At 47.3% G+C, this 16,226-nt stretch overlaps 1 protein-coding gene across 1 annotated transcript in view; it reads left to right on the plus strand.

Annotated features, from left to right (window-relative positions):
- LOC115132986 (semaphorin-3C-like) overlaps nucleotides 1-16,226 on the plus strand; it is a 47,122-nt gene that overhangs the window by 25,823 nt on the left and 5,073 nt on the right. The window contains 13 exon segments of the mRNA XM_029665766.2: nucleotides 1,519-1,679; nucleotides 3,128-3,190; nucleotides 6,053-6,172; nucleotides 7,429-7,519; nucleotides 8,755-8,874; nucleotides 9,110-9,252; nucleotides 9,350-9,464; nucleotides 10,035-10,104; nucleotides 11,974-12,118; nucleotides 12,390-12,612; nucleotides 13,881-13,969; nucleotides 14,590-14,631; nucleotides 14,861-15,018. Of these exon segments, the coding sequence (XP_029521626.2) occupies nucleotides 1,519-1,679; nucleotides 3,128-3,190; nucleotides 6,053-6,172; nucleotides 7,429-7,519; nucleotides 8,755-8,874; nucleotides 9,110-9,252; nucleotides 9,350-9,464; nucleotides 10,035-10,104; nucleotides 11,974-12,118; nucleotides 12,390-12,612; nucleotides 13,881-13,969; nucleotides 14,590-14,631; nucleotides 14,861-15,018 (1,540 nt within the window).

The following is a 16,226-nucleotide window of genomic DNA, read 5'->3' on the forward strand; positions in this document are numbered from 1 at the left end:
GTGAGAGTCAGCACCTTTTGCTCCAGGAAAAACAGAAGCAGGAGCCCGCAGGCTTGTAAACTGAACACTCCTTTCCCTCAAGCATAAGAAAAAGATCAAATAAAACCCTTTCCAAGAAGGTCTTTAAATCTCTCCTGCCTGCTTATTCTGGAGGGATGTAGGTAAGAGTGGTTTGGAGTGAAGCATGGTTTTAATTAGTTCTTATAGTTACTCCTTCACCCCTGGTGGCACGCCTGGCTTCCCTGATCTCTGGCAGAGCAGGCCGTTGAACCTCTGTAGCCTGATGAGCCAAAGGCTTGAGCTAACTTAATATCGCCCTGAGCCCAATGCGACCCTATCTCCACTGCATCGCAGTTGCTAGTTGTGCCGCTAGAGATCCTAGTTCACGTCCAGGCTCTGTCGCAGCCGGCCGCGCCTGGGAGACCCATGGGGCGGAGCACATTTGGACCAGTGTCGTCCGGGATAGGGGAGGGTTTGGCCGGCAGGGATGCCCCTGTCCCATCGCGCTGTTGCGACTCCTGTGGAGGGCCGGGCGCAGTGCACGCCGACACGGTCGCCATGTGTACGGTGTTTCCTCTGCCACATTGGTGTGACTGTCTTCTGGTTTAAGCGGGCTTTGTGTCAAGAATCAGTGAGTCTTGGTTGACTCGTGTTTCGGAGGATGCATAGCTCTCGACCTTCACCTCTCCCGAGTCCGTACGGGAGTTGCAGCGATGGGACAAGACTGTATCTACCAATTGGATACCGCGAAAAAGAGGGTAAAAGTTTTTAAAAAATAGGGATGTGAGGATGCTTATAGAGGTATGTCAAGATCAATAGAGTGAAGAGGCGTGGGAAACGGTACTTATTCATGTAAACAACTCTAGCTTTATTCCATACGGCAACAGCACCAAACACACATCCATGATCAGAAAGAGAGTGAGGTGAGGCACTGGAAAAGAGCTTTCATTCAGGATTAAAGGGCCTCGACCTCAAAAGCACTACTATTGAATAGAGTAATGAAAAGTGATTTTAGCCTGGAGGCCTGAAGGAGAGCATAGCCAGCCTGTTTGTTGATTAGAGAGAAGAAAAGGAAGAAGGATCAACTTGTTCTCAACTCCTCCACTCCTGCCCCCCTGCCCCCTGTCAATAGTGATGAATATGCGTGACTTTGGCATAGACAGTGAAGGCCTTTGATGGTTTGGATGGAGAGCTCTGGACACTTAGACAGAGAACGTTTACTTCTTCCTTCTTGCTTTAGGGCAATACAGGCTTTTTCAGTAGCTGGTCGGTCAGAGTAAATAAAACCAAGTAAATGTTTTTTCCTTAGATTTATTTTGCTCACCGTGACTGTCCAGTGTTCATAAAGTGTCTGGAAAGTTGTTGTGTGGAATCTACTGCATGCATTGGAAAACGGACGCAATCACCTTTTTATGCACTTGTTTAGTCAGTGTTAGCTGACTTGGTATAGTCCTGCTGTAAACGCAACAGATCCCTCATTTATTTCCCACCATAACATTGTCTGTTTGTATCCCACAGACCTGCAGGCCTCCCAGACGGTGGAGTACTACAGTCTGTCAGACAAAGCCATGGACTACAGGATCCTGTTGATGGACGAGGACCAGGACAGGATGTATGTAGGCTGTAAGGACCATGTCCTGTCTATGGACATCAACAACATCACCCATGGGACACTCAAGGTGAGGTCCTCTGAGCAGTCCGTTAAACTGCTAAGAGGATTTTCCTTGCAGCATCAGGGATATGTTTAGTTGATCATTGTAGGTTGTGATAGTATTGTAAGTAGAGAATGGATATAGCAGGAGACTGACTTCATCTGCCTTACAGTATGATGGTGTGATGACTCATAACTCTTTGTCTGATACCAACATGAGTTCTATTACTTTCCATCCTATTTATCAAGCTCACACTAAAGGAGACAAAACGACCTTGATCTCATTTAGCTTTCCTTGCACGTGGCAGATCATGGCTGAATACATTATGCTAATTATACAAGAGCAGTAATGGTGGTAATTAAGTTAAAATATAGTACATTTTATAAGCTAGATCACACCCATTTCATGGAGCAAAATATGACACATCTTAGTGGTGCTTGATGCAGTTCTGTGATTCTGTTACAGAAGTTCCCTGCTAATTGTATCTCTGTGTGCAGTGAGGGAGCCGTCCTGTCTATAACTGACAGGCGTGAAGAGTAGAACAGATGGGAATGCATTTAGTTCACCCCAGAGAGAGCTGTAGCACATCCATTTGCAAAGTAATTGCCTGATACGTTCCCAGCATTAGATCCTTCAAGCTCCTCACGGGATTAGAAATATAGCATTTACTGTAGACAAGTTATCATCATGATTGGGAAGTTCACTACAGTGTAGAGCATCCCTATTGGGAAGTCGCTACAGTGTAGAGCATCCCTATTAGGAAGTCGCTACGGTGTAGGGCGTCCCTATTAGGAAGTCGCTACGTTGTAGGGCGTCCCTATTAGGAAGTCGCTACGTTGTAGGGCGTCCCTATTAGGAAGTCGCTACGGTGTAGGGCGTCCCTATTAGGAAGTCGCTACGGTGTAGGGCGTCCCTATTAGGAAGTCGCTACGGTGTAGGGCGTCCCTATTAGGAAGTCGCTACGGTGTAGGGCGTCCCTATTAGGAAGTTGCTACGGTGTAGGGCGTCCCTATTAGGAAGTCGCTACGGTGTAGGGCGTCCCTATTAGGAAGTCGCTACGGTGTAGGGCGTCCCTATTAGGCAGGTGGCTACGGTGTAGGGCGTCCCTATTTGGCAGGTGACTACGGTGTAGGGCGTCCCTATTGGCAGGTGGCTACGGTGTAGGGCGTCCCTATTGGCAGGTGGCTACGGTGTAGGGCGTCCCTATTAGGAAGTCGCTACGGTGTAGGGCGTCCCTATTAGGAAGTCGCTACGGTGTAGGGCGTCCCTATTAGGAAGTCGCTACGGTGTAGGGCGTCCCTATTAGGAAGTCGCTACGGTGTAGGGCGTCCCTATTAGGAAGTCGCTACGGTGTAGGGCGTCCCTATTGGCAGGTGGCTACGGTTTGTTTTTGAGTTTTAAAAAATCCCAACTTTCCAAGAAGACCAGGATGTGCAATGGTCCCTAATGAAGATGTTTTCTGTGATTCTCACCAGGTGTTTTGGCCTGCATCTGTTAGCAAGATTGAGGAATGCCAAATGGCTGGCAAGGACCCCACGGTAAGAACACTTACACTCAGTGCTACATATTAACTTCTAACTAAATCCACTGAAAGTCATGTGTGATGCTACCCACTAACTAAATGAATGAACACACTATACTGATGAAGCCTCTGGTCCTTCTCCATTAGCATGTGTTAGCATGTGCTAGCATCCTGGGGTCCAAACGCGTGGGGCTGCAGATGTGGAGTTGACTCCTGGCATTCCTTATGTTAGTTGATAGTTGAATGACGCATAGGAGTGCTGTCATATATATATATATATATGACAGCACTCCTATGCGTCATTCAACTATCAACTAACATAAGGAATATATATATATATAAATATTCATACACATAGCTCATATATTATACAGCGCCAAACTAATCTGCCTGACTCAAGACATTGCACGTATCCCTGCCCAAAAGGAACGAACACACATACCCAACCATAAACTGCACCTCTCAGTTCTCTTATCTCACGACTCCTGGATATACAGACATTCCATCGCACGAACACACACACCCAGCCATAAAACTGCCCCTCTCTGTTTCCCCTGCCTCACGATCCCCTGACACACAAATACCTTCTTGCATAAACACACACACCTCACTCCCCCCTCTACTGGTCGGGTGCCCAGAGCAGAAGACTCTGCTGTGCACCAATGGGGCTCCTGCTCTGGCTAGAGCAGGTCCGCCTCCAACCCTTCGGGACCATTCAGGAGGCGACACGACAAGACTCTACCTACATTATTCAATGTATAAAAACTACTGTAAACCTCTGTATAGGTCCCTTTTTCACCTGACTCCCTACTGAGTTATATGAATAAGGTCCGTGCACGTTAAACTGCAGGACAAGATATCTTTTGACTAAATAAACTGCCTTTTGTTAAAACTGAAATCCACTCTGTCCAGTGTCCATGATTTGGTCTCAACTCTCCAGTATTTGAACATCAACAGTGCTCAAATCCACCCAGAGAAAATAAACAAGCATCAAAACAGTACGCTAACTACTGTGACTGACAACAGATCCCATAACCTGTCCTGATCCCTTACTGCACTGAGTCTCTGTTGTATTAGCATATACAACATCGACAACCTCAAAACAGCAGCTGGTGATTCAGTTTTCTGTAACTAATTAGGCTGTTTTGCATGTTAGGACAAACATTTTGTTTTTGTTCCATTGTTTTTAGTGGACTGTTGGTCTGTTTTTTATTTGGACTGTGACTTCAAAGGCATTCATGTGGTGTACTGTTATGAAGCTAGTAGTCGTAGTTAGTAACAACAGCCACCATGACTGAGAGCTGTGGTCTTGTACAGTACTAGAGTGTAGGACCATAGTCTTGTACTGTAGGGGTAGAGAAGAAGCTGTTTCCAGTCAGTGGAAGGTGATTAGTGCTGCCTATAGTCACGGCTCCGGCTCTGTGGACAGCCTCGCACAAATATTTGGCTGAGCGTCTCTATGTGGAGAAGCCCAGTGGTCGGCTTACCTCCCTCCTCCGCCTCTACTCCTCCATCCCTCTCTTTCGCAGCCCTGCCTGGTCTCTATCTTGCAGTCTCGGCCTCTCCCCTCTCTCTCTCCCTTTACTCTTACTGTCTCGCTCTACCTCTCACTCGCTCTTTCTTTCTCTCTCTGTTTAAACTCGGTTTTTATAATGCAGTTTCTCCCAGACATTTTATTTGTCTTCCTGCCCTTGTCAGGTTGTTATGGTTACCCTCCTGATGTGTGTGTGTATTCAATTCCTCCTTTACGATAGAATCTGGGGTCACCGGGCCTCCAGACTACGACCACACATGGCATTTGGGGAGAAATATTCCTTTATTGTATGTATAAAAGGATGAGATTGATTAAGTCCATGTTTAAAAGTTCCCTCACTGTGTGACCCTCCCTTAAAGGTCATCAGCCTGGTTTTAAATCCCGACTACAGTTGTTCTGGCTTGTCTCTGAAGGGGACCTGTGGCTGGATAGTTAACCCCAGCAAGCTCTGGGACATGAAATGAGTTCATTTGTAAATCTGGATATTGGATATGAGCAGCGGGGGGGTGTAGAGTTGGAGTCGTCTGAAGGGCGTTTATCTGCTAGGAGGAGAGGGAATGAAAGAGAGAGTGAAAAAGCGAGAGGGAATGAAGGGTGTGTGATGTTGGACGTGTCATTTTTTTTCTCGGTAGAGTTGGTGTGCGGAGTGTGAGTGGGCGCAGCTGCTCCGTTTCCGTGGGGATGGCCAAGTTCCTAATGGCTCCCTGGATGATCCTCTCCTCCGCTGGCTCGCTACGCGGTCTGAGTTTTTATTACGCACAAAGCCCAGTGCTCCGGCCAGTCCCACCTCGTGCTGAAGAGGGAAAGATCTCGATTGGGTCTGTAATCAGATCACAGGGCTGTATATACTCAGCCCTGGAGACAGGGCTTTGACGAAACATCACTTCACTGTTGACACCTTTTTTCCCCACTCTACCAGTGCCAGGGAGCAAACTGGAAATAGCTATTATGATTGTACTTAATGACAGTACATAAGTAGCAAGTGAAAGTTGGAATAACATTGGTAGCTAACCATTTGGAACTGTGTAATTGCTCTTTATGAAGCATAGGCCCTGACCAAACACAACTTAGCCACTGTTAGCTGTATGACCTTCTCTTTATGAAGCATAGGCCCTGACCAAACACAACTTAGCCACTGTTAGCTGTATGACCTTCTCTTTATGAAGCATAGGCCCTGACCAAACACAACTTAGCCACTGTTAGCTGTATGACCTTCTCAACAATTGCAATCTGGAAGGATTTTGCTGTTGAACCTGCAACATTACATGAGAGATTGATTGACTGATGTATGGATACTTTGATTTCATACATGTACTAACCAATTTCCTCTCCACCTCTCTGCAGCATGGATGTGGTAACTTCATCCGGGTGGTCCAGCCGTTCAACAGAACCCATCTGTTCATCTGTGGGAGTGGTGCCTACAGTCCTGTCTGTGCCTTCATCAACAGGGGCAGGAGACCAGAGGTTCGTATGCTCCTTGACTTATAATCAGACCATGACCGCTAGGCTATAGTTCACCTACAGTACAGTCTCTACCACCATATTTTCATACAAATGGAAATTCCTGTGGATATGTGATGTGGTTATTGCTGAAACTAGAGTTTGGTAGGTTTACGGCTGGGCGCCTCTGCTTCTGAAACCAAACTACCGGATTTTTTATGTCTCATCTGGGGCAAGAGGAAGTCTGTCTTAATCCAAGACATCCTCAGGAAAGCAGCCATAACAGTTGAGTTTAGCCTTGTGTGTCAGTCTCTCTGAGACAGAGGAGAGGGATGGAGTAGAAGAGGAGGAGCTGTCTGCCCCGGTCTCTGGCCACCTGGCCCTGAAAACAAGACTGGGAAACCCCTCCAGGAGAAAAGCGGTCACTGAACTCACTCGCAGTTACAGCAGTCTGCAGCGCCTGCCAAATGCTAATCGGCACAGAGTTCGAAACCAGGCTCTTTCTTCAGTATGGTGTCTTCTGTCATTTAGGGTTTTGTTTAAAAAGCAGCATTGCTCTGTTTTTCCCATCCGCCAATTTTTGGATGTGTCAGTATCGTTTCTCAGACTGGGTTTGCTAACAGTAACAAGCTGCTATTGTGGGACTTTGACGCATATCTCCCTGGGCTCTTTGGCCCCTAAGCGTGTGTCACATTGTTGTATGGGAGCCTAGTGAGGAGGATTTCAGTGTCACAGACAGGTCACCTTTGTGTGAGTGTGTCGCCGTACAGACCCTGTGATGAATGGCCACGGATCGCCGCCAGAGCCACGGGAAATCTTCACGCACCACTTGGAGAGCAGCCGCGCTTTTCTGGAGAACGTCCCTGGGCTGACGGCACCCCCTTCCACTTCATTCCCTCAGTCAGAACTGTCGAAGTGTGGGTTGGACCAAGCCGGGGGGATTTTCCACTGACCGCCGAGATTGTAAATTCAGATGATCCATTTCACTGTGAGGGGTGGCGGAGGGCCAGGTCTGAGATGGAACCACAGCATCTCAGCCCATCGGAGGACATTCCTCCCTAATGGAATGTTCTTTTTAATGTCCCGTGCAGACCAGTAAAGGTAAAGCCCAGCGCTGGTTTTGTAACTCTTTAAACCAGATGGGAAAAAACCTTACTCTGGATTACCTTGAGAACATTTGGAATGCTCATAATCTCATATTTATTGCTAAAAAGAGCAGAAGGTTGAATTCCATCAAATTCCCATATGAAATATGTTATTTACATGTTCTTTTCCTGCAGGAGCAAGTGTTCCACATTGACTCCAGAGCGGAATCTGGGAAGGGAAGGTGCTCCTTCAATCCTAGAGTCAATACGGTCTCCGTCATGCTTAGTAAGTTTCCCTCTGTCCCTCTATTGGTTCTATTTCTGTCTCTGCAGGACACATCATACAAAAACCCAAATCGCTGTGCTTCCCCACCCTATGGTTAACCCAACTCCCCATCCCCCTTATCGGTGACCCTGCCGTAGGTCGGGCCGCATACCCTTGTCAGTCTGTCGTCCTTTGGCCTCTGATTGGTTGCCGGGTGTCAAGTTTCTGACGAAATAGCCAGAGGCACCGAGTCGCACGCACAGCTCGACTTTCTGACACCCAAGCCCCGTGGCGTCAGCAGCCCTACCCGTCATCAGCCCCTCAAGCCCGGGCCGTCCGGTCACAAGGAGAGGGTTGGCAAAGAGGGGTAGTGGTGGCAGAGAGGAGGGGTAGTGGTGGCAGAGAGGAGGGGTGGGTGTGGCAGGGAGGGGACCTCTGAGTCAGACTAGGGGACAATCAGGCCTGTGTCTGGGCTAGATAAAAAGGCTCCATCTCCATACTGAACCCCTCATATGAGCTTGTGCTGTCTGGGGGATGTTGACACCACTGCTCCCCTCAAAGCAGCCAATCACATACAAACACTTGGACCTGAGCCACACCACCAGAGTACAGGCTGCTGCATGCTGGGGCTGATGGAATGATGAAGTGACAGAGTAATGGAATGATGAAATACACAGAGGGTGTGGAGAGAGGAAAGAAAGAGAGTGCGGGCTCACAGCCAGGGTCATTAGCAGAGTACAGGGAGATCAAACACTATGGCTGTAAATCCACTGTTGGCTCCAGTACTGTTTACTGTCACCATTCCCTGTCCACAGTGATGTACTGTCTCTGTAAATAAAGGCTGTCATTGTAAATAAGAATTTGCCTAGTTAAATGAAAAAATTCCATCACCATTGAATTCACCATTGAATATGAACCCAGAATTTCCATTGCTGTCAATGGAAATTGAGACAGGCACATTTTTGTTCCCTTGGCCATTAATAGTCAGTGATTTATTTTTTTGTGTGTGTGTTTTGTCAAATCTTTAGGGCCGTGGGGGGTGAACAGAGTGTTCTGTTTGGTCAGATGGGAGTAAGATGGTTCAGCTATGATCCAGGGGTGTGTTCATTAGGGCACACCGTAGCGCAACTTTTTGCAATGTAAAATGAAAACAAGCTTTTCTTAGTGGACAAGTCCAGGTACCTCCCTGTTTTACTTCATTTTCTTCCATGCAGTGCCATAATGAACACAGCCCTGTATGTGTCTCTGTGTTCCAGACCAGGAGCTGTTCTCAGGCATGTACATAGACTTCATGGGGACGGACGCTGCCATCTTCAGGAGCCTCACCAGGAGGAACGCAGTGAGGACAGACCAGCACAACTCCAAGTGGCTGAGTGGTGAGCACGTACAGCAGAAACATATGAAGCACATGTAATGTACACCAGAAGTCTCCAACTGTGACCCTGAAGAGCTAGAGGTTGGGCAGGCTTTTATTCCATCCCTGCACTAACACATCTGGAGTTGGAGATCCACATTTAGTACATCAAATGTACTTCAACTACTTTGACACTGGAGACAATGGACAGAACGTTATACTATAACATTTTGACCCTGTTTATTTATTTTCCATAGAACCCATCTTCATAGATGCCCAGTTAATCCCAGACGGATCGGATCCCAACGATGCTAAACTGTATTTCTTCTTCCGGGAGAGACTGACGGACAACAGTGGGAATACCAAGAACATCCACACCATGGTCGCTAGAGTGTGTCCTGTAAGTGTGTGTTCAGGAAGTGTGTGTGTGTGCATTGCATACAAGGGTATGTGTGCATACATGAGACATTAACATGCATCTCTTTCAACGTCTACAGAATGACATAGGTGGCCAGCGTAGCCTGGTGAACAAGTGGACCACGTTCCTGAAGGCCCGGATGGTGTGTTCAGTTCTGGAGGAGGACGGCACGGAGACGCACTTTGACGAGCTCGGTGAGGAATACGCCAACACCTACCTACTATGTTCACCAAGGCCTAGAACATTCTGTTCCAACCCAAACCACTTCTCCTGTTTACCTAGAACTAAACATCTCGCTAGCCAGTCTTAACAAATACCAATGGATCTCAGATGCTCAGGTGTTTTGGATTATAAGAAGGGTCTTTACACCGGTTTGTTGACCTTCTCAGTATTGAAAGAATTCATGGTTGCACTTTAGTTGGCTAGTCCACCTGTAGATGCTCTACAGACTATTAGTAACATTTAAACTATCTTCTAGCTCTATCCCCAACCATAACCCTTACCCTAACCTTTAGTCTAAACCTAACAAGCAGTAGCTGTTCAACAGATCGTTTGTTGATAATATGACGAGCCGGACTATCCAAACAGTGACCCAATTCATCCCTTAGTATTATTTTAGTCTTCTTTGAGTCTAGGGAGGTCTGTCAACACGGACATTCATTCAATTCATCTCCACTTCAGACTCTTCCGTTCCAGGAATATTAAACGATAAGGTGCATGATGAACGCTGACTCCATAACACAACGTTGTGTTTTCCCTTCCAGAGAGTGTGTTTTTGCTGGAAACCGATCACCCCAAGAGCCTCCTGGTGTTCGGCGTCTTCACGTCCACAAGGTGAGGCCAATGGTGATATTGCTCGAGCCTTAGTGGCTATGCTGACTGGCATGGCAGCACCGGATACCATTTGGAATGAAGCAGACATGACAGGAACTCCTGGATAGAGACCTCCAGTATCACCTTACTGTAGCATTTCATTTTTAAAATGTAACCTTTATTTAACTAGGCAGGTCAGTGAAGAACAAATTCTTATTTACAACGACGGCCTATGTAACAGTATAGCTTCCGTCCCTCTCCTCGCCCCTACCTGGGCTTGAACCAGGGACCCTCTGCACACACAGGCAACAGCCACCCTCGAAGCATTGTTACCCATCTCGCCACAATAGCCGCGGCTCTTGCAGAGCAAGGGGAACAACTACTTCAAGGTCTCAGAGCGATTGAAACGCTATTAGCGCACACCACCGCTAACTAGCTAGCCATTTCACATCGGTTACACCTACACCGGCCAAACCCGGACGACGCTGTGCACCACCCAATGGGACTCCCAATCACGCCCGGATGTGATGCAGCCTGGATTCAAAATGGGTACTGCAGTGATGCCTCTTGCACTGAGATGCAGTGTCTTAGACCACTGCGGCACTTGGGAGCACACTCTAGTGACCTGCATGTAGTACCAGAGGAGGCTGGTAGGAGGAGCAATAGGAGGATGGGCTCATTTGTAATGGGATAAATAAAACCGAGTCATACATGTGGTTACCATATGTTTGATACGGTTCCATTCCAGCCATGACAATGAGCCCATCCTCCTATAGCTCCTCCCACCAGCCTCCTCTGGCACTACAGTATTTGGCTCATTGACTTAACTTTACCATACCGTTCTCATTACATTGATCACTTTTCCTTATGTACTAGTAATGCAGTTAGTGAGCTCTGCTTCCTTTCGCAATGTTGACAGCAAGTTCATAATGCATGAGTATCACCATGTAGTACCCCTGGTGTTTCCTGAGGTCTACTGTTACTGTATGTGGTAACTTCAGACACTGTATGTGTTCAATAACTTTATTTATCCTCAAGGGCTTTTGCAGGATGGCTATGGATGCCTGTTATGTGTACTCACTAGGAACAAGGTTTGTATTCACTAGGAACTAAACGGAAGCAAACGTGCAGAAACAGGAAGGGAACTATCAATAAGAAAAAAAAAATTTTTTACATTGCAAAACATTTTGCTATGCTCTGCACTAATGAATACAACCCTGGTTTCTTCAATCATCAAGGCTAATTGGGCAGTATCTAGATCAGGGTTACTCAACCTTGTACCGGGACCCTTTCATAAATCCTAAGGAAACGCTTGTATCTTTTAACCCGGCCATTTGAGACTCATCCTCTCTCTATATCCAACACAAACAGTCTGTAGTCTCCATGTCTCCAAGCAATCTCTCGCTCTCTCTCTCTCTCCCGCTCTCGCTTGCTCTCTCGCTCTCTCTTTCGTTTATATTTATATATATATATATATATATATATATATATATATATATATGAATCTCCAACACAGTCTGTAGTCTCTATGCAACATTGTCATTCCTATCAGCACAATGTGTTTCTTCCTCTTGCTCCTTCAGGCTTTCTCCTCTGTTTTGCTCGCTGAACAAAGGCTCTCTGTATTACTGATGGTCATGTGGTTTTTAGGGTCTGGTCCAAACCGCATCATATCCTTCTGGGAATGGAGCAATAATGGGGGAAGAGGGGCAAGTTGGGTAGGGCGAAGTGGGGTGGCAGTAAGCTTCACCCCGATTTGATGGCTTGGATATCCTATGAACAGCAGGGTTTAAAGGACTGTGATGTTTTAACTTGGTGGATCTGGGGGCTTCTGGGATGTCAGTTCACATCACACTGACCGCCAGAATGTGTGTGTGTCGTTTCCCACAGCTCAGTGTTTAAGGGCTCGGCCGTGTGTGTCTACAACATGGCAGACATCTTGACAGTCTTCAACGGGCCGTTCGCTCACAGGGATGGGCCGAACTTTCAGTGGGTGGCGTACCAGGGACGGATCCCCTACCCCCGGCCTGGAACAGTGAGTTTAGGATCTAATATCTGTATTGAACTCAAAATAAGACGAGTGCCAATGCAAATGTACAGTTCCTTGTTGTTCTCCTACACAGTATGTACTGTGTCTATCAGTGTGGTTGAGGAAACAAGGTCAGAGAAACATTAATCCATGAGGATGAGGACAGCAGAGTTCAGGGTCAGGGGTAGGCTTTTCCTTCATGTACCTTTGTCACAGAGCTGAGTGGTAGGGATTTATTCACCTCTATAGCATCTCTCCTCTTTCTCCCTCCCTCCAGTGTCCAGGCGGAGCCTTCACCCCTCACATTCAGAGCACCAAGGAGTTCCCTGATGATGTGGTGACGTTTGTCAGGAACCACCCGGTCATGTTCAATTCTATCTACCCCGTTGGCAGGAGGCCCCTGGTGGTCAGAACGCAAGCTGACTACAAGTACACCTCCATCGCTGTGGACCAGGTGACCGCCGCAGATGGCCACTACCAGGTCCTCTTCCTGGGCACAGGTTTGTACTGAACGATACATCCTTATTGATCTGTTAGAGACAACTAGCACCCAGTCCCACCACACAACATACACACATAACAGGCTGGGAGCAGCACAGGGCCTGTACATCGCCTACATCAGCACCTAAGTAGCTGTTCAGGATGCCTGTTCAGGATGCCTGTCCAGGATGCCTGTTCAGGATGCCCTCAGACTAACATTCTCATATTCCTCGTCTCGCCACTTGTGTTCAATAACCATCAGAGTTGCAGTTTAAAGAGCTCTGACTAACGCGGTGGGTTATATGAGTGGGATGCTTCGTAAAGAGTGTGACATTGTCCACGATGGAGGATCCATGTTGGCTACGGATGCTAACAGATCTCCAGGCCCCAGCATGACAGCCTAAATGGCCTGTTCTCTCTGTCACCAGGGGGTGGCGCCACCACAATGCCCTCATTATACATAACCCACTTAATTCCATTTCATTCTATATTGCAGTAATCCATCTCTGCTCTCATGCCATAACGCAGGCATTTCATAAGCAAATGATTACAGAGGGGATATGAACTCAAGATAAGTAGTCGGTCTCGCTCTTCTGTGAATAGAACAATAACTACACTATAACGAGCTGCAAGAGAGACAAACAGACGTTCAGGAGGGTGATGCAGCCCACTGGGTGGAGGAAGAGGAGGAAGAGGAAGAGGACAGGTCTGAGAGGGGAGTGTGGAGCTGGCTGTACGTCATGCATCCCAGGGAGTCTCTCTCCTTTCTCTCACCCACAGCTGTTTATGTTTATCAGCCTTCCAATCCGCCAAGATGCCTGAAGACATGCAGTAATGTCAGACTGCAGGGCGGAGAGGTGGGGGCTTTGTTTCAGGGATGTGGAGAGTTTTTTTCAGGGATTTTCAGGAGATCTTGCTGTAACTCTCCTCTTTCCTCCCTCTGCTCGCTAGCTAACTCCTTGACAAACATAGTTCTGCCCCTTTCCGTGGCCTTTGTCCGTTCTCCTCTCTGTGGGTTCTAAAGCCCACAAACCCACAACTGGCTTGACTGTGGATACCGGTCACAGCTGTCTCCATTCTCTGACGTGTATATGGAACTGATAGATGCACACACACACACACACACACACACACACACACACACACACACACACACACATTTCAAAACAATAACATGTAGTATGGCAATTGTGAAGTCTTTTGTCTGTAATGTATTTTTCGTTATGTGTTTGCTAATGGGGATCCGAATAAATCAGAACAAAATTTGTGTGTGTGTGTGTGTCCTCAGACAAAGGGACAGTGCAAAAGGTCATCGCTCTCCCCACAAACCGCTCCCTGGACCAGGATCTGATACTAGAAGAGCTGGAAGTGTTTAAGGTTTGAATTCTCTCTCTCTCTCAAACACAGACAGACATCAAATGCAGACAGAATAGGAGCTCTTGGCTTCTTCACAAAGGGTCACAGACTGTACTCCTAAGGGAGGGGCATTCAGGAGCGTGATGACCCGGCCACTAGACCACCACACAAGACTGATGGGAAGCATACTGACATTAGAGGGCGATGCCAGTCACCCATACCAACCCTCACACGCTCTGTTTAATCTCAGCCTGATAAACAAAGCAAGTCATCCATGTGATCAAGGCCCAACCAAGCTAATCTCTCTCTGCACCTGGACAACACCGGTCTCCCACTAGTGTAGTTTGACGTGTCATAGAGATCTCACATAGTGTTCCTACTAGTGCCGTGCGGTGGACGGTTACAGGGTATTCAATAGGATGTTAGATAACCTGAGTGTTGGTAAAAAGACCCCTACACAGGAAATACATTTGGTCCTTTACATTCTAAGATTCACAATGTGCAACAAGGACTAGCTCAAACACACCTACAGTCTTATGTAATATGATAAGAAAGTTATTATGGTCCATTACTTTTGACATAGGGTCACAACATTTGTTACGTAATATTATTGACATTGTGGCATGTTTCTCTCTTCCCAGAACCAAGCTCCAGTGACAAACTTGAGAATATCTTCCAAAAAAGTAAGTATATGCAACCAGTGCTTAATGTATCTCAATATTGCATCAAAATGCTTCTGATTAGCTCATTGCTATCGCCTAGTGCAATATTTACCTTCTGCATTCAAATTGTGACTCAGCCGGAAAGCCAGATAATAAGCCATAATTGTTCGTGATCTTAACTTAGTTAAGTTACGCTTCCACTTGTTAAAACAAACAGTGTGGTTGACATTTGAACTGTTTGGCCTCGCAGCAACAGCTGTACGTAAGTTCAGAGCACGGCGTGTCCCAAGTGTCTCTGCACCGTTGCCATGCCTACGGCTCAGCCTGCGCCGACTGCTGCCTGGCCAGAGACCCTTACTGTGCTTGGGACGGCCTGAGCTGCTCCCGCTTCTACCCCACTGGCAAGAGGTACGGTACTACAGACCCTGGTTTGGGTCAACATCAACAGTACAATGCCAACTGTGGGAAAAGACCACTCTAAAGCAAACAGAGCGGCACAATTAACATTTTACAGTGTTATTCCACTCTATGGTGCAGTCTGCTTTTACCTGTAAAACATTGGTGCTGAGGACCCAGGTTGTTAAGGGTTACAGTATAGGGCAACACTTCACATAGCTTAGGTGTTATTCATGGGGAATTAGCTGGGAATAAAGACAAGTCAGGCTCACCTGGGCTCAATCACCTGCTTTCATTACCTCCCCGATATCTGTCTGTTCCAGAGGTTGTTCCCCGCTTCAGCATTATTGTTGTCATTCTGTTCCCCCTGTTCTGACACTGTTCCTGTCCTGGTCCTTGTCTGTGTTTTAGTATACTCAGTGTATACACCATGTATTCTTCAATTGATCCAACCATAGCCATAACACAGCCGTAGCACAGTGAGTGATACCGTTCTACTTTGAACAGTCCCCCCTCTGGTTTCCCTCCTCACCGGCTGCTCAGCTGCCATTTCAGTCAACCACAGTTCAAGTGTAGCTTGGTCAGGGAACAGAGGCTCTGCCCCTTTACTCCTCAGAAAGCCTGCTGTTTAAGCTATATTTACATTTACATTTAAGTCATTTAGCAGACGCTCTTATCCAGAGCGACTTACAAATTGGTGCTTTCACCTTATGACATCCAGTGGAACAGCCACTTTACAATAGTGCATCTAAGTCTTTTAAGGGGGGTGAGAAGGATTACTTTATCCTATCCTAGGTATTCCTTAAAGAGGTGGGGTTTCAGGTGTCTCCGGAAGGTGGTGATTGACTCCGCTGTCCTGGCGTCGTGAGGGAGTTTGTTCCACCATTGGGGGGCCGGAGCAGCGAACAGTTTTGACTGGGCTGAGCGGGAACTGTACTTCCTCAGTGGTAGGGAGGCGAGCAGGCCAGAGGTGGATGAACGCAGTGCCCTTGTTTGGGTGTAGGGCCTGATCAGAGCCTGGAGGTACTGAGGTGCCGTTCCCCTCACAGCTCCGTAGGCAAGCACCATGGTCTTGTAGCGGATGCGAGCTTCAACTGGAAGCCAGTGGAGAGAGCGGAGGAGCGGGGTGACGTGAGAGAACTTGGGAAGGTTGAACACCAGACGGGCTGCGGCGTTCTGGATGAGTTGTAGGGGTTTAATTGCACAGGCAGGGAGCCCAG

Source organism: Oncorhynchus nerka, linkage group LG8, assembly GCF_034236695.1.
Source record: "Oncorhynchus nerka isolate Pitt River linkage group LG8, Oner_Uvic_2.0, whole genome shotgun sequence".
NCBI lineage: Eukaryota > Metazoa > Chordata > Actinopteri > Salmoniformes > Salmonidae > Oncorhynchus > Oncorhynchus nerka.